Source organism: Gopherus flavomarginatus, chromosome 20, assembly GCF_025201925.1.
Source record: "Gopherus flavomarginatus isolate rGopFla2 chromosome 20, rGopFla2.mat.asm, whole genome shotgun sequence".
Lineage (NCBI taxonomy): Eukaryota > Metazoa > Chordata > Testudines > Testudinidae > Gopherus > Gopherus flavomarginatus.
In genome coordinates, this window is record NC_066636.1 from 15,658,807 (window position 1) to 15,685,747 (window position 26,941).

General features: G+C 61.0%; 1 protein-coding gene across 4 annotated transcripts; it reads left to right on the forward strand.

The window, feature by feature from the left end:
• The first annotated feature begins 2,878 nt into the window (after window positions 1–2,878).
• Window positions 2,879–21,688, forward strand: USP21 (ubiquitin specific peptidase 21). Of its 4 annotated transcripts, none has more exons than XM_050929827.1 (14): window positions 2,879–2,988; window positions 6,322–6,415; window positions 6,754–7,558; window positions 9,790–9,849; window positions 11,541–11,664; window positions 12,376–12,487; window positions 13,400–13,537; window positions 14,169–14,233; window positions 15,417–15,520; window positions 16,398–16,484; window positions 16,967–17,045; window positions 17,607–17,714; window positions 20,676–20,790; window positions 21,256–21,688. In XM_050929827.1, the coding sequence occupies exons 2-14, from the start codon at window positions 6,333–6,335 to the stop codon at window positions 21,344–21,346; spliced, it is 1,971 nt and encodes a 656-aa protein (XP_050785784.1). In that variant the 5' UTR covers window positions 2,879–2,988; window positions 6,322–6,332; the 3' UTR covers window positions 21,347–21,688. The 4 variants fall into 4 exon arrangements, with proteins under 4 accessions (XP_050785784.1, XP_050785783.1, XP_050785785.1 ...); XM_050929826.1 differs by having other exon boundaries at window positions 2,898–3,040; XM_050929828.1 differs by having other exon boundaries at window positions 2,898–3,040; window positions 6,754–7,522.
• The last annotated feature ends 5,253 nt before the right edge of the window (window positions 21,689–26,941 follow it).

The following is a 26,941-nucleotide window of genomic DNA, read 5'->3' on the forward strand; positions in this document are numbered from 1 at the left end:
GGGGATAACTGTCTGCAGGGCAGTGTTTGTGGAACGGGGGAAAGGCCTTTCGCCAATTGCACAGCCCCCATATACTGCTGTTTCAGTGTGGTACAAAGGGATATTGATGGGCTGGGGGCAGCAGCATAAGCTCTTCAGAATTATAACACACAGAAATATCAAACCAGTGTTTGTTGAAACTATAGATATCCATTGATCAGCGTCAGAAGTTTGCACTGTAATCGACATGTGTGACCTGTTGCTTGGTCTTTCCTTCTCTGCCCAGAAGAGAAGCATGTGCAGAGGAGTCTTATTTTCGTAGGCTTTCTTTTGAATGTTATTTTATGGTTACTATTACTACCATTTATAACTATACCTGTTGCCATGTGTTTCTGTTAGAGAAGGTGGGGCAAAGAAATATGCTTCGCACTTGGAGTGGAAAGTGACATGGTTTGTGACGGTTCTTAGTTCTCAGGGGAATTAATTCACAGTCTTGGGCCAGCCCAGGAGAAAGTTCTCTCTCCCGCCTAGACAGGCTTTGCTCTTATAGTTGAGAGTTCCACTGAGCCAGAGGAGTGAAGCTGTTGACCACGGTCTTCATCCTGAAGCTCTTAAGTCTTTAAGTATCCTGGGCCCAGGGCATGGAGCGCTTTGAAGATAAAAGACCGCAACCTCGAACTTGGTCTGTTATTCTGTGGCAGCCAGCATAGGGAGCAGAGGATGGATCTGATGTACTTGTGGCAGCCAACGCTGTTGAAGAGACTTGGCTGCAATGTTCTGTACCAGTTGGAGTTTCCTGAGTGCCAATGCCTTTATGCCCAGCCTATCACATGTCTGCCATACAGCTGAGAGGTGACGAAGACCTGAATGATTTAGGTCAGGTCATCATCTGCCAAGGTGGGACGGAGTGTCCCAGCCAACCAGAGATGGTGGAGTGTTACTTTAGCAGTTGCTATGTGAGGGCTCAGCATCAGCAAGGAACCCAAGAGCACTCCTAAGATGACAGACGGAATTAGCCAATTGCAGACGTGACCCTTCAGTCAAAGGAGACTGCACCATGGCTGCAAACTCTGCAAAATACTGTCCTCTGCACCAGCATCGCTTCTGTCTTCCTCAAATTCAGCTTCAGCCAGCGCTTTTTCAGCCATGAGCGGATCTCAGCCACGCACAAGTTTAGTGTAGTATTTCCCCGCCGTATCCCTGGGGACCCCTGCATTTGGGAGGGGGTATGGGACTTGCCAATGTACCCTATGGGTATGCCAAGGGACATGTCCTCAGTGGGCAGGCTGGCTTAACCCTTGTACTTGCACATCTAGTGCTGCATCTCCCAACCCTGGTAACACAGATGTGGTGTGTCCCGTACCTCCCAGCACCGGGGACCCCACAGGTTGTGGTATGTCCAGTACCCCCAGCGCAGGGGTCCCCAGGGGACATGGTCAGGGTTAGCAGCACCATGGTGGGTCCCCTACCCCCAAGAACAGGGGTCCCCACGGGGAAGTGCTATGTCCTATACCCTGCCCCCCAGCACAGGCGTCCCCCCAGCGGGTGTGGTATATCCCGCGCCCCCCAGCACAGGCGTCCCCCCAGCGGGTGTGGTATATCCCGCGCCCCCCAGCACAGGCGTCCCCCCAGCGGGTGTGGTATATCCCGTGCCCCCCAGCACAGGCGTCCCCCCAGTGGGTGTGGTATATCCCGTGTCCCCCAGCACAGGCATCCCCCCAGTGGGTGTGGTATATCCCGCGCCCCCCAGCACAGGCGTCCCCCCAGCGGGTGTGGTATATCCCGCGCCCCCCAGCACAGGCGTCCCCCCAGCGGGTGTGGTATATCCCGCGCCCCCCAGCACAGGCATCCCCCCAGCGGGTGTGGTATGTCCCATGTGCCCCAGCACAGGCGTCCCCCCCGCGGGTGTGGTATATCCCGTGCCCCCCAGCACAGGCATCCCCCCAGCGGGTGTGGTATGTCCCATGTGCCCCAGCACAGGCGTCCCCCCAGCGGGTGTGGTATATCCCGTGCCCCCCCAGCACAGGCGTCCCCCCAGCGGGTGTGGTATATCCCGCGCCCCCCAGCACAGGCGTCCCCCCAGCGGGTGTGGTATATCCCGCGCTCCCCAGCACAGGCGTCCCCCCAGCGGGTGTGGTATATCCCGCGCCCCCCAGCACAGGCGTCCCCCCAGCGGGTGTGGTATATCCCGCGCCCCCCAGCACAGGCGTCCCCCCAGCGGGTGTGGTATATCCCGCGCTCCCCAGCACAGGCGTCCCCCCAGCGGGTGTGGTATATCCCGCGTGCCCCAGCACAGGCGTCCCCCCAGCGGGTGTGGTATATCCCGCGTCCCCCAGCACAGGCGTCCCCCCAGCGGGTGTGGTATATCCCGCGCGCCCCAACACAGGCGTCCCCCCAGCGGGTGTGGTATATCCCGTGCCCCCCAGCACAGGCGTCCCCCCAGCGGGTGTGGTATATCCCGTGTCCCCCAGCACAGGCGTCCCCCCGGCGGGTGTGGTATATCCCGGGCCCCCCAGCACAGGCGTCCCCCCGGCGGGTGTGGTATATCCCGGGCCCCCCAGCACAGGCGTCCCCCCGGCGGGTGTGGTATATCCCGTGCCCCCCAGCACAGGCGTCCCCCCGGTGGGTGTGGTATATCCCGTGTCCCCCAGCACAGGCGTCCCCCCGGTGGGTGTGGTATATCCCGTGCCCCCCAGCACAGATAATCGGGTGCCAAAGTCCCCTTGAACAGCAGCAGCCGGAGCCTCGGCGATCCCACAGTAACTTTCCCTGTTGGTGCTACTGTCTCTTTAAGGGGCGGGGGGACGCCTCTCTGCCTCCATGGCGACGGGGATGTGTCACTAGAGCAGGACGGTGACGCATGCGCAAACTGGGCCTAGAAGGAGAAGGCAGCGGATGGCAGCGCATGCGCCATGAGCCGGCCGAAGTAACTCGTAGTCGGGCAGCGGGGACAAAAACAAAGATGGCGGCTCCTGGTGCGGGAGTTGTTGCTATGGCGTCCTGCAGGAGGTAGGGTCCGACCCACCCCCCAGGGCCTCGGAGGGGGTGGGCACCCTTCATGGTATGTGGGGTTAGGGGGGTTTCCTCGGGCTGCAGGGGTGGGGGGGATATGGGGGTGGCTCTCTTGGGGCTGTGGCCTGCATAGAGAGTGTAATGGGTATATGGGAATTACTCTATAGGGGGTTGGGGCCTGCATATAAGGGATTATGTGTGTGAATATATAGGGGGCTGTATAGAGGGGATTGAGATTTGGGGCCTCCATATGGGTGTGTAATATATATATATATATATATATATATATATATATATATGGGGCTGTATATAGGGGGTTACTCTAGGGGATTGGAGCCTGCATATAGGGGATTATGTGTGTGTAATATATAGGGGGCTGTATAGAGGGGATTGAGGTTTGGGGCCTCCATATGGGGGTGTAATATATATATATATATATAGGGGCTGTATATAGGGGTGATTGCTCTCTCTCTCTAGGGGCTGTGGATGATGGATAGATGCCTCTGCATAGGGTTATGGAATGGTGTATAGAGGGGGTCTCTCGGGAGCTGGAGGTCACATAGAGTAGATGTGGTTTGGGGGGCAGGGTGAGGGAAAGTGGAACGATCAGTCGCTGGGTTCTGCACAAGGACACTGTCCTGCCCCTTGTACTTGGGTTCTGTCCCTTCAGGCAAGGGGCAGGCTGGCTGGCTGGCAGCAAGCGGTGTGGGAACTGGGTAGGATGAGGAATGACGGAGGTGAGTGTGGCCCGTGGGGGAACACCACAGAAAGTTTTGAAAATAAGTTTTCTTTATTTGAGTGCTCCGTACAGAGATTGCCTCAGGAGATGAAAAGTCTTTGCTGTTTGGTACTGTCCATGGAAGTGCGGCCTGAAGAGACCTACTGGTCCCAGTCAGCCATGCAGCACGGCTGCTTAGATTGAGAGGGAGCACTGCATGCTGGGATCTGTAGGTGCTGTGGGCTGCACCTCTAGGTATAAGATGGAAGGTGGATGCAGCTTTCTCCATTTTACACACATTTGGGGCAGCCCTTGGGCTCCTGGCAACTTGACCAATGCCATGGTTGGATGGGCAGAATCTGCGCACTGCGCCATCCTACTTGCAAGGGGAAGTGTCACATGACTTGGCTCTGACTGGCCAACTGCTCTGAAGCCCTGGCCTGGTGTCCCAGTTCATAGCACTCCCCTGTGCTTTCCCTTTCTGAAATGCCGCATACTCTGTCTTGAGGCCATTGAGCAGTAGCAGGGACCTGTGCTGATTTTCCTGAAGCAAATCGCAAATGAATCGTGCTCCTCTTATCTCAATATGTATTGTAGGGATTTGCTATTGTGACACGTTTGTGACTTCCCAATTGCCATTATGCTGGAGTGGTAGGAACTTCACGATGACATCAGAGATAGAAAGACACTGATCCTCCTGCTCCAAAAGCATAGACCTCTGTTGTTTGAGTTAAAAGGGAATCCCCATTAGCTTTTAGAAATATCGGACTTATGACACACAGCTGAGTAGGTCTGATTCCATCCAGAAGATGGCAGCATTATGTATACACATTAGCCAGTTAATGACAGTGTACAGGATGGTGCCGACAGACCCTAATTAAGGCTTCTAGCTCTCTTCAATCCTGTATGCCAAGTATTGGCTGGCTTCATTGTGTGGGGTCTGTGCCCTCTCCACTGTTCTGTGCTGGATGCCAGAAGGCAGGAATGGGCCAGGGCTCCTGTTCTAGAGAGCCGGGGTGGGGAATCAGTAAGTTTCTTTGCCAGATATGAGCACTGCTTCTGGTTATGAGCTCTGCAGTGGCAAGCCCAGCCCCTGCCAGAGGCGGTTGGTGGGAGTAACTGGCAACCCACGTCCTGACTAGAGGCTCAGTGACTCACCCTAATCACCTCCGTAGTTCAGCGTGAGAGGTGAGGGGGTTTGACAGCAGCACCCTGTGGAGAAAGGTCTGACTGGAGAGCCTGGGAACCAGGCGGCAGGAGAGCAGAGTGGGACTGCTGACGTGCCTTAGCCATGGAGAGACCCCTGCGGGAGAGAGTGTGGTCACCAGGGCCCGTTCAGCCCTTGGCCTCTCTGTCAGACTGAGGCCTGGTCCACACTACGCTGTTAAATCGATTTTAACAGCGTTAAATCGATTTAACGCTGTACCCGTCCACACTACACTGCTCTTTATATCGATTTAAAGGGCTCTTTAAATCAATTTCTGTACTCCTACAAAACAAGAGGAGTAATGCTAAAATCGATATTACTATATCGGATTAGGGTTAGTGTGCACGCAAATCAAAGTTATTGGCCTCATTATTTTACAGTAGCTACCCACAGTGCACTGCTCCAGAAATTGACGCTAGCCTCGGACCATGGACGCACACCACCGAATTAATGTGCCTAGTGTGGACGCGCACAATCGACTTTATAATATCTGTTTTATAAAATTGGTTTAAGCTAATTCGAATTTATTTTGTAGTGTAGACGTAGCAAGGCACTCATTGATCCCCCTAGTGGTGCAGTGACTCCTTCTGCACAGGCCACCTAGCTGCAGGGCCGCGGCGAGTATGTCAGCACTGTGATTAGACACGCGTGGCTGGCCCGTGCCAGCTGACTTGAGCTCACAGGGCTCGGGCTAAGCGCTAGTTAACTGCGGTGTAGATATTTGGGCTTGAGCTGCAGCCTCAGCTCTGGGTCCCTCTCACCTCGCAGGGTCCTAGAGCCAGGGCTCCAGCCCGAGCCTGAACAGCTACGCTGCAATTAAACAGCCCCTTAGCCTGAATCAGCTGGCACAGGCCGGCTGGGGGTTTTCACTGCAATGTCGATATATCCTTAGTTACACCTGCCTGGAGCTTGGTGGTCTTGGCTGGAAGGCACCAGAGCCCATTAACTCTCTCCCTTGAAAACCTGCTGAAAGGGGAGTAAAAGGCCGTTTCAGGAGACTGTCCTCGAAGCGGAGCGGAAAGGGGGGTAGATGGTGTGATGCTGCCTCTAGCTAGGCGCAGGCACTCCTGGCTTAGCTGTGTGATGGTGCTGGTGCATTGTGGGATAGGGAGAGCCTGTGCCCAGCTTTCTCTCTTCACTAGCAGCACCATCTGTTGCCCTCCTGAGGATACCGCATCATTTCCCGGCCCAGGTGTGCAGTATCCTACTCTGGTGGGTGGAGTCCGATGGGCATGTCTCACTGCAGACACTTCCTCCTTTTCCCTTGTGACACGGACCAGTTTGAGCTGCTCGAGGCTGGGCTCTGTTGCCTTTCAGAGGGTTTCCCAGAGATTCTGGTGGTCAGAAGACCTGGATGAAACCTCTATGGGAACCTGTGCCTGGATCATCCTGTCTTGTGTTCTAGGGCCTCAGCCAATGGGAATCTCCACCTGGACAGCCACCGTGGAGGGGTGTGAGCTTGGCGCTGGAAGGGAAGAGACGCTCGCGGCTTGTGAGAGGTACGTCCAGTTGTGCTGCCTCAGAGCCCCAGTCCCTGCAGCCCAGCATCTGTGCCTCAGCCGTGGCCAGCACCTGATGCTGCAGAGGAAAGTTTCCGCTTCCCATAATGCAGCGAGCCAGCTTCGAATTACAGAGAATCCACCCACATTACAGAGGAAGTCGGCGCAGGAATCCAGGAGCCTGGTCTCCCATTCCCTTGCTGAACCCACTAGACCACACTTCCCTCCTGGAGCTGGAATTGGCAGCCTGGAGTCCTGCCTCCTGGTAGCTAGGCTCCATTTGAGTGACACTGGCTTTGATCCGCCATGCTGACTCGTCTTTCTCCCTGTCTCCCCAGGGTTCTCCTCTCCGTTGTCTCTACGATGCCCCAGGCCTCTGAACACCGGGTCAGCCGGGCTAGAGAACAGGTCATCACATCGCAGCCCAAGGCCACCACCAAGCTCTTGAACGGACACCGGGCCGTGAGCCAGGAGCGCCACGCCTCAGTCTCTCCTGCATTGGCCAATGGGCTCTCCATGGCTCCCAAGCTTCGCCCGCTGCCTCCCCGGCCCAGCCCACTGGATGATCGGGGGAAGAAGCAGGAGCTTGAAAGGGGTCGTGCTTCGAAGCGCAGCGACCAGCTGTGGGGCTCGGTGCCCAGGCGAGGGCCAGTGAAGGCTGACCATGCGGTCAAGGTGCCCAACGCCCCACAGCCTGGCACCATGTCAGGCAGCGCCTCCTTCTCCCTGCCATCAGGAGTGTTGCTGGTGGAACGAGACTCTGAGCGCAGGAGGAACAACCTCGCCCGCTCCAAGTCTATCAGCATTGGGGACCTGAGCCAAGCTGGGGGGCGAGGGGAGGAGCTGAGCATGGTGCTCAGCCGCCTGGTGCTCCGGGACCGCAGCCCATCCTGCAGCCAGAAACTTGGCCTCAGGCCCTTGGCTTTCCAGCGGAGCTCCTCGCTCAGGAGAGTCAGTGTGTCTCCTGGGCTGGATGGGAGGCCCCCTGGCACGCTGCTCTCTGTCCGCACTGAGGGCTGCGCCAGGACTCACACCTCTGATCCTCAGGTCTCCGAGTATGTGCACCCCCAGGATGTCCCAGCAGCTGGGAGCCCACCCCAGGGCAAGGTACCGCCTCCAGCTCCGAGCAGGCCCGACAAGAAGGTGTCTGCTGTAATTGTTGTTTGATGTGTACTGAGTGTGGGGGGTAGCACTCCACATTGCCATCCTCCTTGTACTCTGCTCCCAGGCCTGCTGGGGTGGATGAGCCTCGTTACTGCAGACTGCTAGAGAGTGGCAGTGCCTGGTCTGTTGTCTGGGGGCTGCAATCTGGGGCTTCCTCGGGGGGTGGGGGGGGCTTTCTCCCATCTTGCCCCAGCCCTTACTTTCCATGGAGGAGTCTAGGCCAAAGGCTCCCCCTTGAGGCCTGGTGCTCTGGTTTTGCCCCAAGCTGCCCCCAGCCGCCTCGTTCCGTGAGAACCCAGCAGCTTGTGGGTGGGATCCTGGGAAAGCGAGCTTGTAGTCACTGTGATTCTGGCTTGGACCTGCTGAGCAGGCAAGTCGAAAGCCAGCACCACCATGGACTCCCCCGGTTTGCCCGTCCAGCTGAGCATTCTGCCGCCCACAGAGCTAGCACCAGTTGCTGCTGTCAGAACGATGCTGCCAGGAGGCAGAATAGTCGGGTGTGCTGGGTTGGCAGGAGGGTGATGTGCCTCAGCAAGGTTGGCAGCTGGGACTTGGAGGTGGAGTGATTCTTCGAGTCCCTTGTCTGACCATGCTTCTCCCAGGAGCATCCTTCCACCACACCTTGCCCTCAGTGTCCTCCTATCTGCCCTAATGCACGTGCAAGCCTGTGAGGACTGGACTGCATCAGAATTTAGTCGCCAGGCCTGCAGGGAGTCTGGGGGGGTCTCTGGCTCTGCTGAGCAGGAGCACGGCATGCCAGCAAGCAAGCAGTTCCAGCGTGGATGATATCCCTGTGGACCCTGACTTGCCTTGCAGCAGCGACTTTGGCTGCTCCAGGAACTGCATCCAGCGCTCCATTAGCTGGGGGGCCCTTGGGGTGGGAGGGGTGGAGAAGCAGCTTGTGGTTTCAGTGAAGACATCTAGCTAGTGGGATTGCATGTGAAGTTAACAGATGCCCCAAGGATTGTTGGATTGCTCATCCAGGAGACTCAGGGATGTGTGACAGGGGGTGGTGAGTGATATGCAAAACCACAGAAGTTAGCGATGGCCCCTCAATCTCTCTGGTTACTGCAGAAGTGTCCCCCTACAACAGACCTGATATCCAAGGCTCTGCCCCAGGTGATCAAAGTGGCCAAAACTGTCCAAATGCTCACTCAAATCTTGAGCTACCATGGGGGAATCCCAAAGCTGGCCTGACCGACCTTCCCCTCAGCCCCTGCCTGCAGCTCCTCATCTTCCCTACCAAAAGAACCTCCCATGTGTGTCCACCTGGCACCAGCTGGAAGTGTAATCAGTTCCTTCTAGGAAATCTCTTATGTAATCTGTCTGAGCACAGGCATGGGGCTGACCACTAGGCATGGCCTGCCATCCCAGGCAGGGCTAGCTGGCTGTGTGGAAGCTTGTAATGTGCCCAGCTAGCAATCCAGTGGACTATGGCAGCCCTGAGACAGGTCGGCCCAGGGTAGCTGGTTTCTTCCCCACCCCCATCCCTTCTAGGAGTGCGCTGTGTCAGCTGCGTGGTCAGTGAGTGTTTGGTTGTATTTTCCTTCTCTGTTCCATGGTTCTTCAAACACCCATTGTCCCCAAAGTAGCTCTCTTTGCTAATTAATCCCACAGAGATGAGCCTTGAGCAGGGCCCGGAATAGCCAGGGGAAATCAGCTCAGCTAATGATCTGATGGTTTATAGAGGCAGAGGGAGGGCCCTGTGGTTCCTTCAGTTGGTGCCGCAAGGCAAGCTCAGGGCTCCGGCTGCCCGCTCCTCCGTGCGGCAGGAGCCATGCCCGGCCTGCAAGGAGCCACCTTGGTTGAGCTACCTCGAAAGTTGCACCGCACATTGGCCACCAAACGAGAGCTGCAGGGCAAGGGGGCGGATATCTCGGAGTCGGTGGTGCACACGGCGGTGATGGGGCTGCTGCTGATGACCAGTGAGGTAATGCGCCATGCCCTTCCTTCTGCTAGCTGTAGGCAGCGGGACACCTCCAGCCTTGGGGGGTCATGAGCCGGCTGTGTGCATGTGTGTGTAGCGGGGATGGGTTGGGCTGGCCGTGTGTATGGATGGGCTGGCCATGTGTGGCCATCCTGAGGAGACATGAGGCAGGGATCAACCTATTTACAGTGTTATGGCACGGACTCTTCCTGCTCATGCGTGAATTAGCTACTTCGCAGTCCCTTTCCCAGGTGTTCATCCTGTCTGTCTCTCATCTTCTCAGACGCACCACACCCTCCTCCTGGGCTCTGGGCACATCGGACTCCGCAATCTTGGCAACACGGTAAGCACCCGGTGTTCAGTGCTGGGGAGCCCTGGGCAGCGGGACCCCCCCACACACACACGCTGGGGGACACTGGGAGGCAGGATGGCCCCTGTAAAAGGCTTTCTGAAAAGCCCAGAGCCTGTGTTTGATGGTGTCAAAAATATCAGTTGGTGCCTGGGAAAGTGTTTGACATGCAGAGGGGCTGGAATTGGGGAGCCTTGAAGTAGCACATCCTCCCTGCATTGCACCCCCTTCTGCTGTGCCCAGTTCAGTCCTGATTCTCCCTGTGTAGCCCTCACCATTGTTCACACCAGGGCAAGATGAGCACAGAACCGTGGTGTTTCACGCCCGCTTTGCACTCGTGTCAGTGACACAACGTGCAGAGAATGGAGACCTGGGCTGCCTGGTTTCTACATGACTGGGGCCGTGATTCCCTGATGTGCCATGTGGGGTGCCCCTTCCCTTGGGGGTGCCCTGCCAAGGAGGTCTGAGATCGCTGAGTGCTGTAGTTTCTCACAAGTCTAATGTCGTCATGGTCTATGTAGCCTTCCCCGAATCGTCCCTTCCTCGGTGTTCCCAGGTCTGTCCCTTCCCTGATGCAATGAACACCCTTGGAATACTGCTGACCGGGGACTGTTCTCCCACTGCTGCCATCTCTGAGCCAGCACCTGCCTGCCTGCCTGCTTTAATCCTTGTGGGACTGGGAGTGCAGCAGCCTTTCCCAGTGCAGACAGGCTCCCAGAGCCCTTGGGCTGGGGCAGGTGGATGGGGTGGTGATCAGGGGCTGCGCCTGTTACTGCCAGCAGTGTGGTGGGCCGGAGCCTGCACATGTCGATACAAAGACCCCGTTGAGTCCAGTCAAAGGGCCATGCCTGTGTTGCATGGAGGAGCCAGCAGTTGTGCTGTGAGTGGAGCTGACTCACCTGCAGCCACCTTTCCCACCCAGCTGTGGTTCCCCTTGCGCCCCCTGGGCTTGTTACCTCTGTGCTGTTCCCTGCAGCCCCAGCGCTGGAGGGCACTAAACCATCCCAGGCTGCTCGGGGGGGCTTTCTGGTCCTCTGCCCAAACCCTGCTGTGTCTAGCACAGTGTCCCTGCTGTGTGTCAGAGGCCCTGTGCTGCTGATGGAGATTCTCTTGTAGCCTAGGTGGCAGGGGTTTGGCTGAGCCGAGTTCTGCCTGTGTTTGTCTGAGAGGCTCCAAGAGGCCTTCGTGCAGCAATGAGTGGCAGCAGCTTGAGTCTAGCTGGGGAGGTGGTTGAGCAGCTGCACGTGGCCAGTGACTCTGTCTTCCTGGTGGTGTTGGGGGGTTTGATCTCTAGGGACCCTCCTCCCCATCACCAGCATCGATCCGCTTCACTGTGGGTGGCCCCCTCCTTTGGGAGCCCATTGGTGTCCCTGCTACATCTGCTGCCAGCCGGGTCTCTGCACAGTGGCAAGAGATCTGTGGCTTCAAGAGCACCCTCTTGTGGCTGTCGGGATAGCTTGGAGCAGAGCTTGGCAGGGTGAGCTGGCTGAGAGGGGTAACAGTGGGTCCCAGTGCCCACGTACTTGCACTCTGTGGGCTCACCACTCCATGGCTCCTGGCCAGTAGGAACTACAGCCCCTCCTGGGCTGCCCAATCCCAGCTGCCCAGGTGCTGCATTCAAACGGCCGGGGGAGCCAGTGCCCGGGGCGTGGGCCTGCTGTGACTGCCTGCCTGTGCCCCTCCAGTGCTTCATGAACGCTGTGCTCCAGTGCCTGAGCAGCACCAAGCCTCTGCGCGACTACTGCCTGCGCAAGGAGTTCCTGCAGGAGCAGCCCGGCGCCTCGCGGGCGCAGCAGGAGCTCACGGAAGGTAGGTGAGCCGGCCAGACGCCTCTCTGGTGCTCCCCAGCCCTGCACTCACACAGCTGGCTCGCTGCCTAGGAGCTCCTAGAGCCTGGGTCTGGCAGCCGGGGGAGCTAACTCCCGCCCCAGTGAGCGGGGTTATGTAAGCACCCTGCTGAAGTGAGGCCGGCTGGAAAGTCTGTTACATAAGCAGCAGGGCCGAATTCCCTGCCGTGGCAGTACTGACACTGCCCAGCATGGCAGCGGGGTGGGCACAGGTGTATGGAGGATGGGCCCTTCTCCAGGCTCTGGAGTGCTGAGTGTGTCCATATCGCTCTGGGCACCGCAGGGCAAGGGCAAGGCTGGAGGGCCGTCATGAAGCATGGGGGAGAGATCTTGGTGGCAGAGTCAGGAATAGGATCCAGGCATCTTGACGACTCCTGGGCTCCACTCACTGTCCTACGCTCCCGTTGACCCCATCTAGCTGTTCCTTCACCCCTCCCTGTGCCCCAGTCAGTGCCACACACGGGTTTGGGGGCAGCAGTACCCTGTAGGTCTGGGGATATTTCCTGCTCTCCCCCTGCACCCCCAGGGCTGCTCCAGCAGGGTCCAGTTGGAGATTGGCCCCTCCCCAGAGGCAGGGAATCCCGCTCCCCCGCCCCATGGCTGTCATGCTAGCTGGGGTGAGTGAGCTGGCTGCGGGGCAGGGTAACGTGGCTGGTGACTTGTCTCCCCTCAGCATTTGCAGATGTCATCAATTCCCTGTGGCACCCAGACTCGACCGAAGCTGTGAACCCTGGGCGCTTCAAAGCCATCTTTCAGAAATACGTCCCGTCCTTCACAGGCTACAGGTGAGAGGGCTCCATGTGGGCCCTGGACCCCTTCTCCCGCAGCCATGGGAGGGGCCCTCCCAGAGCACCATGGGAATGCAGTCACCTATGGGCAGAGTTTAGCAGCCAGCATCGTGTGCACCTGGGAGGAACCGGTCTGGCCAGGGCATGGGATCCCTGCGATCTCAGGTCTGTGCAGAGCAGCCAAGATCTCCTCTGGGTCCTGCCTGACAGCCCCTTCCTGCAGAGGCCTGCCGGATCTCCACTCCTCTGCCCTGGCAGGGTGATGTGCTGAGTGAGGGGAGGCCAACAGCAGCAGTGCTGGGGTCAGAGCCCAGCTGCAGGGAAAGCCCACTGCTGATGAACCTTGAGTGTGGAGAGCTGTGGGGCAAGGGGAAGGGACCCTGAATGTGGACAGTCCTGGGTGGTAGAACTGAAGCCAGGGGAGGGACCCATTGTGTAGAGTGTCCTGGGGAGCAGGGCTGGGGAGGAGACCCAGTGTGTGGCAGGGACTGGGGATGGGGCTGAGGCTGAGGCTGGGGGAGGGTGCTGACTGTGTGGAGGGTGCTGGGGGTCAGGGCGGGGGAAGGGAACACAGAGTGTGGAGGGTGCGGGGGCTGGGGGAGGGGACCAAGTGTGTGGAGGGTGCGGGGGCTGGAGCTGCAGTGTCTGGAGGGGGCTGGGGCTAGGGAAGGGGACTCAGTGTGTGGAGGGTTGTGGGGGGCAGGGCTGGGGACGCAGTGTGTGGAGGGAGCTGGGGCTGGGGACGCAGTGTGTGGAGGATGTAGGTCTGGGGTAGGGGACGCAGTGTGGAGGGAGCTGGGGCTGGGGTAGGGGACGCAGTGTGTGGAGGATGTGGGTCTGGGGTAGGGGATGCAGTGTGTGGAAGCTCTTGAAGAGGGGATGGCGCTGACTGGCTGTTCCTGTCTGTAGCCAGCAGGATGCCCAGGAGTTTCTGAAGTTTTTTATGGACCGGCTGCACGTGGAGATCAACAGGAAGGGGCGCAAAACTCCCAGCATCCTCTCTGATACCAAATGGCCCTCGATGCTAGAGGATTCGGACCCCCTGAGGTGAGCAGGCCGAGCTGGTCGGGGGCTGCGACTCCCAGGGACTCAGTGAAATGTGGCTCATGTTGTGAGCTGGTCCTTGTAGCCCTGCACTGAGGGTCTGAAAGCAGGAGGACTGCCCCTGGCAAGGATCCGTCGCTCCGCAGCCAGGGTGAGGGGCTTAAGGGGGCGGGAACTAGGCCAGTGTCCTGCCTGGGTCTGGTTAGTCTGACCTTGGCTTAGGCCCCGGGGACAGGAGCGGTGAGAGCCCTAGGGCCAGCAGGCAGCTCTCGGTGGATTTGAGGCGTAGGGTTCCCAGGCTCCTATCCCAGCAGCTGCATTGTCACCCAGGGGGCAGGGAGTCTGCAGCGGGGGCAAGGGGACAGGTGGGGAGGATATTGACAATAGCACATGGGCTGCTCTCAGCTTGGGGGCTGCCTGCTCGGGGCCTGGGGAGGGAGGAGTTTGGGGTGTCTCAGCCCTGCCAACAGGATAGGAGCCCCCAAGGCACAACCCCACCCCTGGCTGCCTCAGCAATGGGGCCGAGGGGGCAAAGGGGCTGTGGAGAGCCCAGGCTGGTGTGTGGAGGGAGCTGCCCTTGGGGTTCCTCCCTCAGCAGCCCCCCACTATTGTCTCCCTCTTGGGTTTTTCCCAGTGATGACGAACGAGCCAACCAGATGTGGAAGCGCTACCTGGAGAGAGAGGACAGCAAGATAGTGGGTGAGCAAAACTGCCCTGTCTGGCCCCCGGGCTGGGGGCTCTGATGGGCGCATGGCCTCCCCTCCCCCATAGGCAGCCTTTGGGGAGGCTGGGAGCCAGTATCAGAAGTTCCCTAGAAGTGGGGGAGGGGAACTGCTGCTGGGTCTGTGGCCCCGCCTTCCACTCCACCCCGAGGCCCCGCCTGTGCTCCACCCCGAGGCCCAACTTCTGCTAGACCTCTTCCTCCCAGCCCACCCCCGCCCCCGGCTCCTCTCCTCCCCCTCTGCCTGCCTTTGCGCCTGTCTGCTCCCTCCCCTGGAGAGGTGGGAGTGGCAGGGGGAGGGGGCTGGGGAAAGAGGTGGGGCAAGGCCAGGGGGTTGGGGGGGAGAGGCACAGTGTGGGCAAGGCCACAGGGGAAGAGGCCCAGCGAGGCCTCGGGGTGGAGTGTGAGTGGCCCTCCCACTTCTTGGCAGCTTCCACTTTTATACCCGCTGTCCATGCCCTCCTCGGGCCCGCAGCTGGGGGCTCTGATGGAGGTATGGCTCCATGCCCCCCCGCGCCCCCTCTGGGCCCACAGCTGGGGGCTGAGCCAGAGGAGAGCCCTGACTGGGACAGGCAGACTCTGCCAGGACTGTCTCTCCCTCCAGGAAGAGGATGGGGCTCTGAGCTCAGCATGTGCAGGGCTCTAAGTGCACAGCATCCTGCCCTTCTCTGGAGCAGGGTGATGGGCAGGGGAAGGCTGGGTCTAACCAAGCCAGTAGAAGTGCACCACATGGGGGCAAACTCTGGAGTGTTGCCCCTTTCGCAGGTGGCATGGGCAGGATCCAAGCCCCTGGGGGGCGGGGAAAGCCACACATGTTCCCTCTCCCATCTCTAGCACAGTCTGGTGTGGAGCGGCCATGTCACAATCCCCATCAGTTGCTGGTGATGGAGCCTGGCTCAGGCACTGGGCGGTGCTCCAGCCACTGACACCCAGCGGTTTGGCTGGCATTGGCAGGGTCTGGGCCCCTGGGTATGGCGGTGCTGGGTGACCCTTTGGGCACCAGCTCTCACAGCTGTCTTGGAGCGAGGGGAGGAGCTGCATGTCCCCTTGGCTCCTAGTAGTGGCGTGCTCGGTCCCAGGCCAAGCTGGGCTGGCAGCGAGCACTGAGCAGGGGACGCAGGGTGGGGGAGACGTGCTCACCCCGTCCCGTGTCCCTCCCAGATCTCTTCGTCGGCCAGTTGAAAAGCTGCCTCAAGTGTCAGGCCTGTGGCTATCGCTCCACCACCTTCGAAGTCTTCTGTGACCTCTCCCTCCCCATCCCAAAGGTAGGGGCTGTGGGGGCTGGGCCAGCCCATCCTGGCTGGGGTGCATGGGGAGAGACCCGCTGCCCCCTCTGTTCTGGTTCATCCTCTCTTTGGCAGCTGGATGCACGGGTGGCTGGTGAACCGGCCATTGGGGGACACTAGCTCCCGGCCCCTTCCCTTCTGCTCAAGCCCCCACCCCGCACAGAAGCCCAGAGCACCCTCGCCCTGGCCTCCCCGGGTTGCCTGAGTGCCCTGAGACCCAGAGGTCCGGGTGGGCCCCAGCCCCCTAAGCGTCAGGCAGGCGGGCCCCAGCCCCAGAGTGCCAAGTAGCATGATCCCAGCACCAGCTGCCCCGAGTGCCAGTGGTCTGCCTCAGCCAGCCTGGGCTACGGGAGAGCGAGAAGGAACTGCAGGAATGGGCCTGAGGGCAGAGCGTGGGTGGGGCCACGCCAGGCTAATTGGGGAGGCCCAGCGTCCTCTGGCCTATGATACTCGTTGCCCATGGCTGGATGCCATAGCACTACCCTGGCTTGAAGACTGTGGGGAGGCCATGCTTCCTGCCCAGCCCAGCGAGGGTTGTGCGTGTGTGCCCACTCCCCTGCTGCAGCCTCCCTGTGCTCTCTGCGTCCTGGCACACCTGCTGCCCCTCCATGCTCCTGGAGCAGCGCAGGGCTGCCCCCTCTTTGCCCATTCAGAGTGACGAGCTGAGCCAGCTTCACGCAGACAGTTCCCCGGCCTCCCCAAGACTGGGGCTGAGCTCCCTCTCTGGTCTGTTCCTCCCCTCCACGCGAGGGCTGAGCCTGCTCCCCTGCTCTGACTCCACACACCCCTCCCTGTCAGGGCTCAGCCCCCTCCCTTGCTCTGACCCCGTGCGCCCCTCCCCTGCTCTCCCTTGCAGAAAGGCTTTGCTGGTGGGAAGGTCTCTCTCCTTGACTGCTTCAGCCTTTTCACCAAGGAAGAAGAGCTGGATTCTGAGAACGCCCCGGTAAGGGAAGGGCCAGAGGTCCCACCCCATTGGGTGCGTAGAGAGGGGCCCTTGCCCCGCTGTGCTTGGGGGCCCTTGACCTCTCCATCCCACAGGAACATCTCACATGGTGGGGGGGCACTAGGAGCTGGACCAGGACAGGCTGCAGAGGGCTCCAGCATCACTACCGCCTCTGTAGGGCAGTAACTGGTGCAGCACCAGCTGGGGTGCTTGGAGGCTGAGATCCAGGCACCAGGCGGAGGGGAGCATGACAGGGAAGGGCGGGAGCAGGGAGGGATGGTAGGAGGCTGCTTGGAGCTATGACAGAAAAGCACCAGGAGCCTGCGCTCATGCAGGGATGTGGGAGGGCAGCTGGCACTGGTGTAACTGAGCCAGGAGGCCCTGGGCCAGGCTGTGCCAGCCACAGAGGGGCTGGAGTGTCAGCACAGCTTGGCCTCCTCCCCTGCACACTCTGAGCTGGGCTGTCTGGTGCCTTGAAGCAGGTCTGTGACAAGTGCCGGCAGAGGACGAGAAGCACCAAGAAACTGACCATCCAGCGCTTCCCCCGCATCCTGGTGCTGCGTATCCTGTCTGCTGTGGTGTGGGAGTACTCGGGCGAGGGGGGGGGGGAGGGAGGAAGGGGGCGAAGCCTTTTGCCTTTGGGTGGCCCATTCAGCCCTGGCTCGGCCCTGCTTAGCATCTGGGAATGTTGGGATTAGCTTGAGTTTTCCTGCTGGGTACAGGCCATTGCTGGCCCCATGGTCCACAGGCCTGGCCTTACCCAGCACATGCTGTTCTGCAGCCCTGCGTCTGGCTGGGCTTCCTGACAGCGCCCCAGCACTGGAGGGGTGGGGGCTCATAGCGCAGGACACAGCAAACGTGGACAGTTTGGCAGCCTTGGTAGAGCCTGGGTGGCAGACGTTTGCTCAGGGCCTGGCCGGGATCTGTGGCCCAGGTAGCTGCGGGTTTGTCCCTGGCACTGGCAGCAGGCAGTGTAGAGAGGGATGTGCCGGATCCCGAGGGGCTGGGCTCGCGCAAGTTCCTGCAGGCTACGAGCCATCCTCCCTGTCAGGACAAAGGCCACCCCTCCCTCTTGGTTCCCTTGCCCGTTACCTCCCTTAACCCTGCTGCTCCGCTGGCCAGACCTGAACAGGTTCTCCACCACCCGGTACTCCATCAAGAAATGCTCTGTCTTCGTGGACTTCCCTCTGCAGCGACTCAGCCTGAAGGAGTTTGCCAGTGAGAAGGCTGGTAGGTGTCCTGGCACCAGCCCACCCGGCATGTCCTGCGCTCTCCCCCCGAGCCAGGTCTTGCAGGGCCCTGGCTGGGGTGGGGAGCACACGGGCTCCTGACCTTGTTCTTGGGGAGGGAGACTCTCACATTGCTCGACCAGCTGCTGCAGGCATTCGCCCCAAACCACCATGGCCGGCAGGCCCCTGAGGTTGCTCCAATGGGGCGCAGAGCAGAGCGGAAAGGGCTAACAGCCCACAGTGAATAGCCCACACCTGGCCCATGCCCTCTGGATGTGCAGTGGGCAGGGCCTGGTAAGGGGGGAGGGGCTGAAGGGAGTGGGTGGGGCCCTAGTGAAGGGGAGGGAGCAGCTGAAGGGAGCAGGGGGGGATGGGTGGGGCCCTTGTGAGGGAGGAGGGGCAGAAGGGAGGGGGCAGGGCCCTTGTGACAGGGAGGGAGGGGCTGAAGGGAACTGAGGGGCTGAGGAGAGGGGGAGGGAGGGCCTGAAGGGAGCGTGGGGGGAGGCAGTTCAATGAAAGTGGTTGCCATGGAGCTCTGGGGGATGGACTCAGCTGCCCAGGCCAAATCCAGGCAGTTCAGCCCCACGGTTTGAGGACTTGAATAGCCCAGACGTACGTCAGGGGTTTGTTCCAGGAGTGGGTGGGTGAGATTCTGTGGCCTGCGTTGTGCAGGAGGTCAGACTAGATGATCATAATGGTTCCTTCTGACCTTTAAAGTCTGAGTCTATTTCCTAGGAGCTGGGTGGGTTCTGGGGGAACCAGCTCCTGGACACTGAGCATCCCCCTTAGGGCTCTGCAAACGCCCAGGGAGGGACTCCCTGCACTGCAGCTGGCAGCTCACTCTGGTTGTACCTGGACTGTCGCTCCTGCCACATGCTGGGAGTGGTGCTGAGCAGACAGGCAGTGCTCCCCACAGCATCCCCTAGAGGAGTGGAGCATCCTCCTTCCCTTTCTGGAGGTGAGGAAACTAAGGCACAAGGGGACGCAGCTTACCCAAAGCTGCAGAAGAACTCTGTTGGAGCCAAGGTTAAAACCCAGATGTTCTGCCTCCCTGGCCTGTGCTCAGCCCACGCTCTTCCCAGAACCACCATCCTGGGCTGAGAATCTGGGACTGAAAATGGGTGCAGCCGGGCATGGGGCAGAAGGGCAGTGTAAGCCAGACTCAGAGCAGGGCAGGCTTGGCTGCCCCCAGGTCATGGCATCTTGACCCCAGCTGGCTCCACTAGCTGGGCCTAGCTTTGCAGAAGGCCGAGGCAGATCCTGTGCTAGGGAAGAGGATGCCAGACCTTCCACCTAGAGCGAGGCTGGAACCCAGCCAGGAACCGCTCTACACACGCAGGGAGTTGGCAGGGGTGGCCTCTCTCCATGGCAAGGGCTGTGGGGGCAAGCAAGGGGGTTCACTGCCTGGAAAGGGCTCTTGGAGGGGAGGAGGAAGCGTGTTGGGGGTGGCTGCATGGAGAAGGCTGCGGAGGGTAGGGATGTAAATACTGTTTTGTAAGTTAACCATTTAAACTATTAATTTTTTTTGTTTAAACGGTTAACCGATTAAGCAGCTGGGGCTGAGATTGATCTGGCCAGTGTGGCTGCGGCTGCTCCCGCCAGGCAGCCCGGGGTTAACTGTTAAGGCGGGGGTTGGGGGAGTGCTGGGTAGGACTGCCTGGTGAGGGCTTTGGGGGCTTGGGGAAGTGCTGGGGGCTGTGTGGAGAAGGCTCTGGGGGAGTGTGGGGGACTGAGGAAGTGGTCAGAACTCAGGGGTGGGGAGCTGGTGGAGTGCTGGGGGGTGGTCAGGACTCTGGGGGGAGGCAGGAGCTTGGGGAGTGGTGGTGGGGGCTGGGGGAGCAGTCAGGACTCTGGGGGGTGAGCTGGGGGAGTGGTCAGGACTGGGGGGAGGGATCTGGGGAAGTGGTGAGGGGTCTGGGGGCTCTGGGGGAATGCCCCGGGGACTGCGTGAAGAAGGGTCTGGGGGAGTGCAGGGGGATGAGGAAGTGGTCAGGACTCGGGGGGGGGGGGAGGGGGGAAGCTGGGGGAGTGGTGGGGGCTCTGGGGGAATGCCCCGGGGGGCTGCATGGAGAAGGCGCTGGGGGAGTGGTGAGGGGTCTGGGGGAATGCCCCAGGGGCTGCATGGAGAAGGGTCTGGGGGAGTACAGGGGGCTGGGGGAGTGGTCAGGACTCGGGGAGGGGGGAGCTGGGGAGTGGTGAGGGCTCTGGGGGAATGCCCCAGGGGCTGCATGGAGAAGGCTCTGGGGGAGTGGTCAGGACTTGGGGGGGGGGGGAGCTGGGGGAGTGGTGAGGGGTCTGGGGGGTCTGGGGGAATGCCCCGGGGACTGCGTGAAGAAGGGTCTGGGGGAGTGCAGGGGGATGAGGAAGTGGTCAGGACTCGGGGGGGGGGGAGGGGGGAAGCTGGGAGAGTGGTGGGGGCTCTGGGGGAATGCCCCAGGGGCTGCATGGAGAAGGGTCTGGGGGAGTACAGGGGGCTGGGGGAGTGGTCAGGACTCAGGGAGGGGGGAGCTGGGGGAGTGCTGAGGGCTCTGGGGGAATGCCCCGGGGGCTGCATGGAGAAGGCGCTGGGGGAGTGGTCAGGACTTGGGGGGGGGAGGGGAGGAGCTGGGGGAGTGGTGAGGGCTCTGGGGGAATGCCCCAGGGTCTGTGTGGAGAAGGCTCTGGGGGAGTACAGGGGGCCGGGGGAGTGGTCAGGACTCGTGGGGGGAGGGGAGGAGCTGGGGGAGTGGTGAGGGCTCTGGGGGTTTGGGGGAATGCCCCAGGGTCTGTGTGGAGAAGGCTCTGGGGGAGTACAGGGGGCCGGGGGAGCGGTCAGGACTCGGCGGGGGGGAGCTAGGGGAGTTGTGAGGGCTCTGAGGGAGTGGTCAGGACGGGGGGGAGCTGGGGGAGTGGTGAGAGCTCTGGGGGCTGGGGGAATGCCCCTGGGGCTCCTTGCTGAGGCCTGAGTCGTTGTGTGTTGCAGGGAGCCCGGTGTATAACCTCTATGCCCTGTGCAATCACTCGGGCAGCGTGCACTACGGTCACTACACCGCCTTCTGCAGGGACCAGTCCGGCTGGCGGGTCTACAACGATTCCCGGTATGTGGGGGGCAGGGCGCTCCTGCAGCCATGGCACTGGGGTGGGCACAGGGTGAGACCCTGAACCCCCTAGAGGAGGCCAGTGGGCCTATAGCTGCGGGTCTGTGTCTGGGTGTGATACTGTGATGTGCTGCAAGGAGGGAGGCTCCAGCCCTGGCACAGTGGGGGCATTCCTGGGAGGGGCTGCCCCTCGCCTGCCAGCTGGCTCCAGTGAGCCAGTGAACCGGGGGGGGGGAGGGGGGAAGCCCTGAACTGCTCTGAAAGCTGAGAACCCCCTGCCCTGGGGCCAGCCAGGCCCGCTCCCTGGTCAGTGATGGCACACAGTGCTGCCGGGGTAGCGGCTGGGAATAGAGCTTGCACTGGCACTTTGACTTAGCCTTAGTGCATGGCCCTGGCCCTGGGGGGCGCTGGCGGGCTGGGCTAGGCCAGGCCGGGTGTGGAGCTAATGCCATCTCCTCCCTGCAGCGTGTCCCCGCTCAGCGAGAACCAGGTGCCGTCTAGCGAGGGCTACGTGCTCTTCTATGAGCTGGACGACCATCACGGGAAGAAACAATGAAGTGTTGGACCCTGGCGCCTGCGCTGCAACCCTCTTACCTCAGAGACTGAGCCTGGCTCTTGGGGATCCTCGGCCCCCCACGGGCCTGGAGGCGGTGTGGGGGATGGGCAGCCCACCTGCTCACCAGTGCCTGGAGGAAGATGAGACGTGCTGACCCCTGGACAGGGGCAAGGGGCCTGACCTGCCCATCGCTGAGTGTGGGGGGAGGGAGGGGCCTGGCATGGCCTCCACCCCTGCTGTTCTGGCACAGTGCGGGGGCTTTGTGCACACAGTGAGGCTGTAAATAAACCCCGGAGCCACCCCCCAGGCAGGAACTTTTTGTGAATAAATTTACTAAGAAAAGTGCCCAGGCTCTCTGTGGGGGGAGAAGGTCCCTGCTGGGTGCTTGGGCTCAGTTCTCCTCTTCCCCCTCCCCCCCCAGCTGGCCTCGCCCTGTGTCGGCCTGGCATCAGGACCAGCTGCTGCAGGCCAAGGTGGAGGAACCTGCAACTGCTGTCCTGTGCCCAGAGGCTTAGTGTCAAAGGGACGGGAGAGCCGGAGCCGCGCAGCCTGCACGTTATGCTGGGAAGGGAGCCTGGTCGCAGCGCACACAGCCAGCGCTGGGTGAACTCAGCCTGGCCAGCAGACTGGGCCCAGAACACAATGCCCTTGGTGTGAGAAACACTGAGAGCCTGGTACAGCTCGGATATCTGCTTCTGGCAGGGATCCTGCCACAGCGAGGGCCACCTACCAGGACAGAGCTCCCCTGGGACAGGGATGTGGGGAGCAGGGACCGTTTTCTGTCTATTTCCAGTGCTGAGATGGCTGAAGCCAGCAGCCTCAGGGGACTGATGGATCCAGACTCGCCCTGGGGGTGAGTAAGGAGGTAGAAAGGAGGGCTGGGGGCAGTTCAGGAGCTCTGCTGTAGCCAGATGGCGCTTGAGCTGGTGGCCAGACACCCCCAAGGAGACATCAGGTCCAGTTGGGTGGACGAGGCAGGGCTGGAGCCAAGCGTGGGGTTGGGAGGTGCCAGCAGAAAGCTGGTCCTTGAATTTGTTTGTGGATGAGATTTAACACCCCCTCATACGTTCCCAGAACCCTGGCAGCTCCGGCACATCTCGGCATGGTGCAGGCCTGTCCCTGAGGGCGTGTGCGAGCTCACGCTGCACAGGGGCAGAGTGGCTCCCTCGTCCAATACCAGACCAACCCCTGGTACCGTCTGGGGGACGAGCCTCAAGTGGCCCCTGCCACAAATGCCCAACAAGGGGAGGGGGGGGTGACCGTTCAGCTGCTGCCTCCTCCCCATCAGCCCCAAGGCCTAGGGCTGGCAGGTTCCCCATGCTGCCAGGATCCCACTGCTCCGCAGCCGCAGCCTGGGGAGGGCTCCTGAGGGCTGCGCTGTGTGTTGACAAACATGCCGTGCTGGTTGCCAGGAGTTAATTAGCCCTAGCTGGTGGGGAAGGGGAGGCTGCAATCTCGGGGGCCTGCGTCCCTCGAGTTGCCCCAGTTGCTAAAGCGCTGCAGCGTGTTTATAGAAAGCCTGGCTTCCCCACGGCCCTTAGGGCTGCTTATTTCGAGCTCACGCAAGTTAAAAGGGCAGCAGAGAGGCCTCTGAAGGGTGTGGGGCACCATTCCTGCCCACAGCACTTCACTGCCAGGCTGTGAGGGGAACCAGGCCCAGGGCACGTGAACTCAGTGCCACGACATGTGCTAGCTCAGCGAGACGCCTTCCCTGCCAGGAGAGGCAGAAACGGTCAGTAGCCTTTTGCCATGAGAGCTGTTTCTATGGGCTGCCGCTGGTCCCTCGCATGGGGCAATTTAAACAGGCCAAAGCCCTGGATGGGGCCTCTGGGGGACCCCTCTCCAGCTCAGTCACCTGGGATCCAGCCTCTACATTAATGTTACCCCAGAGTCTCATCAGCATCACCCCCAGGGCTGCTCAGACCAGTTCTCTGATGCAGCCTGTCAGGTGTGGAATGGGGTGTGTCATGGGCCCTGGCGCTGCCAGTAACCGTGGCCATAAAGGTCCTTGGCATTAGGGTGCTGGAGACGTGCATGGCTCTGGCGGGTTCCTCCCATCTGGGCTGGCCCAGGGACTGAAATGGACAGGCCTGCTGCTCTCTGAGCAGGGATCCTGGCCCTGGCTGCCAGATGGGATGGTGCAAGTCACACGTATCTGGGTCGTGTGAGCCCACATCGGGGCAGGGGCTGTTGGCACCTGACAGCAACCAGCCGAGGGCCTTTCCCAGCACCCAGCTGGCCTTCAAAGGGGCCCCAGAGCCTTGGTCCCATGGGACTGCAGGGAAAGCTTCTGAGAGCAGCGGGGCCCCGGAGCTCAGCCGTTACCTTTTGGGCCAGGTCACACTTGCAGGCGGTGCCCGGACAGCCTTGAGGCTGGCAGGTCAGGATTAGGGTAGCCCTGAGCTGAGAGTGTCTAGCGCGTCTCTGGCTGGGGCAGAGCTGGGTGGCTCAGGATTTAGGTGCCCTTGTGCTCCAGGCGCCTGGTCACTGATTTGCTTGGCTGCTGAGGGGGGTCAGTTCCTCAAGCTGCTTGACTGAGCTCACTGGATTGGAAGCAGCGGCTTTTCTCTCCTCGGCAAGCCCCAGTCCAATCCCCCGTGCCCTGACTGAGGGGGTGGGGAACTGGAGTCATTTGATGTGTCCATATGTGTGACTGAGCTTTCCCGGGCACTGGGAGCTGCTACATACAGAGCGTACAAGGGAGGGTGGGCAGCAGGTTGGGACGCAGCCCCTCGATGTTGGTACAAAGGCCCCGTCAGGCGCTGACTCGAGTCTAAGAATGGAAATGGAGATGCTTGATGGCAGTGGGAGTCCCAAGGCCTGACCATTAACTGGCAGCCCAGGAGGGTGGACATGTGAATTCAGCCTGGCAACAGCTGGGAACAAAGGAATGAGGAGTCCAGGGGTGGCTTTAAGGTGCTGCTCTGCAGAGACAGGGGGCCCTACACAGAGAGCTTGAGAGAGCCAAGCTGGGGCCCAGGGGAGCCTGCCGAGACGGACTCTAACTTGAGCCTGGCTTTCCCATGTTAACCTAGGATGCCCAGGTGCTGCGTGCCCATGACTGACGAAGGCTGCCCAGGGTCGCTGCAGACACTCCGTCTGAGCAAAGTTGGACTTGCTGCAGAGTCGGGGAGCTGGAGCCTGAAAGCTCCTGTTCGCAGCTGTGGGGTCGCATGTCCCACCCCAGAGACAATGTGGGCGCCTGGGGTCTGGCACACTAATGAGGTCACTCCCAGGGCCTGTATGAAGGCCAGGGCCTAGCCCAGACCCTGAGGAGCTATGACAGAAGGGATACATGTGCAGCCGTGTGCCAGGATTGCCCGCATGTCTCTGCCCAAAGTGTCTCCGGCCCTCAGTGCTGTGGATGGGGGTGGTTGGGAAGGGTGGTGTGGGGGTGATACGGGGACTGGGCGGCGCTATTGAGGGCTTGGGAGGGGCTGCATTGGAGGCAGTGGGGGGGTTGAGGGGCAGTGGGGGGTGATATGGGGGCTGGGGGTATTGGGGTGATATGGGGGCTAGGAGGGGCAGTATAGGGGAAGTGGGGGTGATATGGGGGCAGGAACAGAGGTGGGGGCAGTATTGGGGCAGTGGAGGGTAATATGGTGCTGAGGCGGCATGGTGAGCTGGGGGGTGGTATTGGGGCAGAGGGTGATAAAGGGCTGGGAGGAGGAATGGTGGGCTGTATTGGGGCAGTAGGGGTTGACATGGGGCTGGGGGGGTAGTGAAGGTTGGGGGGAGGTAGTGGGGGATGATATGGGTCTGGGGGGTGGTATTGGGGCAATGGGAGGTGATACAGGGCTGGGGGGCAGTATTGGTGCAGTAGAGGGTGACAGGGCTGGGGAGGCGGTATTGGGGCAATGGGGATGATGGGGGCTGGGGGGTGGTATTGAGGCAGTAGGGGGTGACATGGGGCTGGAGGGTAGTGGAGTGTTGGGGTGATATTGGAGGTAGTGGGGGTGACGGGGCTGGGGGTGATACGGATTGGGGGCAGTATGGGGCAGTGGGGGTGATACGGGGCTGGGGGGGTGATATTGGGGCAGTGGGGGTGACATGGGGGCTGGAAGTGGTATTGAGGCAGTGGGGGTAATACAGGTCTGGGGCGGCAGTATTGGGGCAGTGAGGGTGATATGGGGCTGGAAGTGGTATTGGGGCAGTGGGGGTAATACGGGTCTGGGGGGCAGTATTGGGGCAGTGGGGGTGACTCGGGCTGGAAGTGGTATTGGGGCAGTGGGGGTGACACGGGTCTGGGGGGGCAGTGGGGGTGACACGGGGGCTGGAAGTGGTATTGGGGCAGTGGGGATAATATGGGTCTGGGGGGGAGTATTGGAGCAGTGGGGGTGACGGGGTGGGGGGGCAGGGGGTGACACAGGCTGGTGGCAGTATTGGAGCAGTGGGGGGGTGACACGGGGCTGGGGGGGTGACATGGCGGGGACTGGGGGAAGTATTGGAGCAGTGGGGGTGACATGGGGTGGGGGGCAGGGGGGTGACATGGGCTAGGGGCAGTATTGGGGCAGTGGGGGGTGATACGGGGCTGGGGGGTGACACGGCGGGGACTGGGGGAAGTATTGGAGCAGTGGGGGTGACACAGGCTGGGGGCAGTATTGAGGCAGTGGGGGGGTGATAAGGGGCTGGAAGTGGTATTGGGGCAGTGGGGGTGACATGGGGGCTGGAAGTGGTATTGGGGCAGTGGGGGTAATACGGGTCTGGGGGGAAGTATTGGAGCAGTGGGGGTGACACGGGGTGGGGGGCAGGGGGTGACGGGCTGGGGGCAGTGGGGGGGTAATACGGGTCTGGGGGGGCAGTATTGGGGCAGTGAGGGTGACACGGGGCGGGGGGGCAGTGGGGTGATATGGGGCTGGAAGTGGTATTGGGGCGGGGGGGTAATACGGGTCTGGGGGGCAGTATTGGGGCAGTGGGGGTGACACAGGGTGGGGGGGCAGTGGGGTGATACGGGGCTGGAAGTGGTATTGGGGCGGGGGGTAATATGGGTCTGGGAGGCAGTATTGGGGCAGTGGGGGGGTGATACGGGGCTGGGGGTGACACGGTGGGGACTGGGGGAAGTATTGGAGCAGTGGGGGGGTAATACAGGTCTGGGGGGGCAGTATTGGGGCAGTGGGGGGGTGATACGGGGCTGGGGGTGACACGGCGGGGACTGGGGGAAGTATTGGAGCAGTGGGGGGGTAATACAGGTCTGGGGGGGCAGTATTGGGGCAGTGGGGGGGTAATACGGGTCTGGGGGGAAGTATTGGAGCAGTGGGGGTGACACGGGCTAGGGGGCAGGGGGTGACGGGCTGGGGGCAGTATTGGGGCAGTGGGGGGGTAATACGGGTCTGGGGGGGCAGTATTGGGGCAGTGGGGGTGACACGGGGTGGGGGGGCAGGGGGTGACATGGGCTGGGGGCAGTATTGGGGCAGTGGGGGTGACACGGGGCGGGAAGTGGTATTGGAGCAGTGGGGGTGACACGGGGTGGGGGGGTGACACAGGCTGGGGGCAGTATTGGAGCAGTGGGGGTGACACGGGGCGGGGGGGTGACACGGGCTGGGGGCAGTATTGGGCCGGGGGGGCCTTGCGGCGGGGTCACGGGACGCTGCCCTC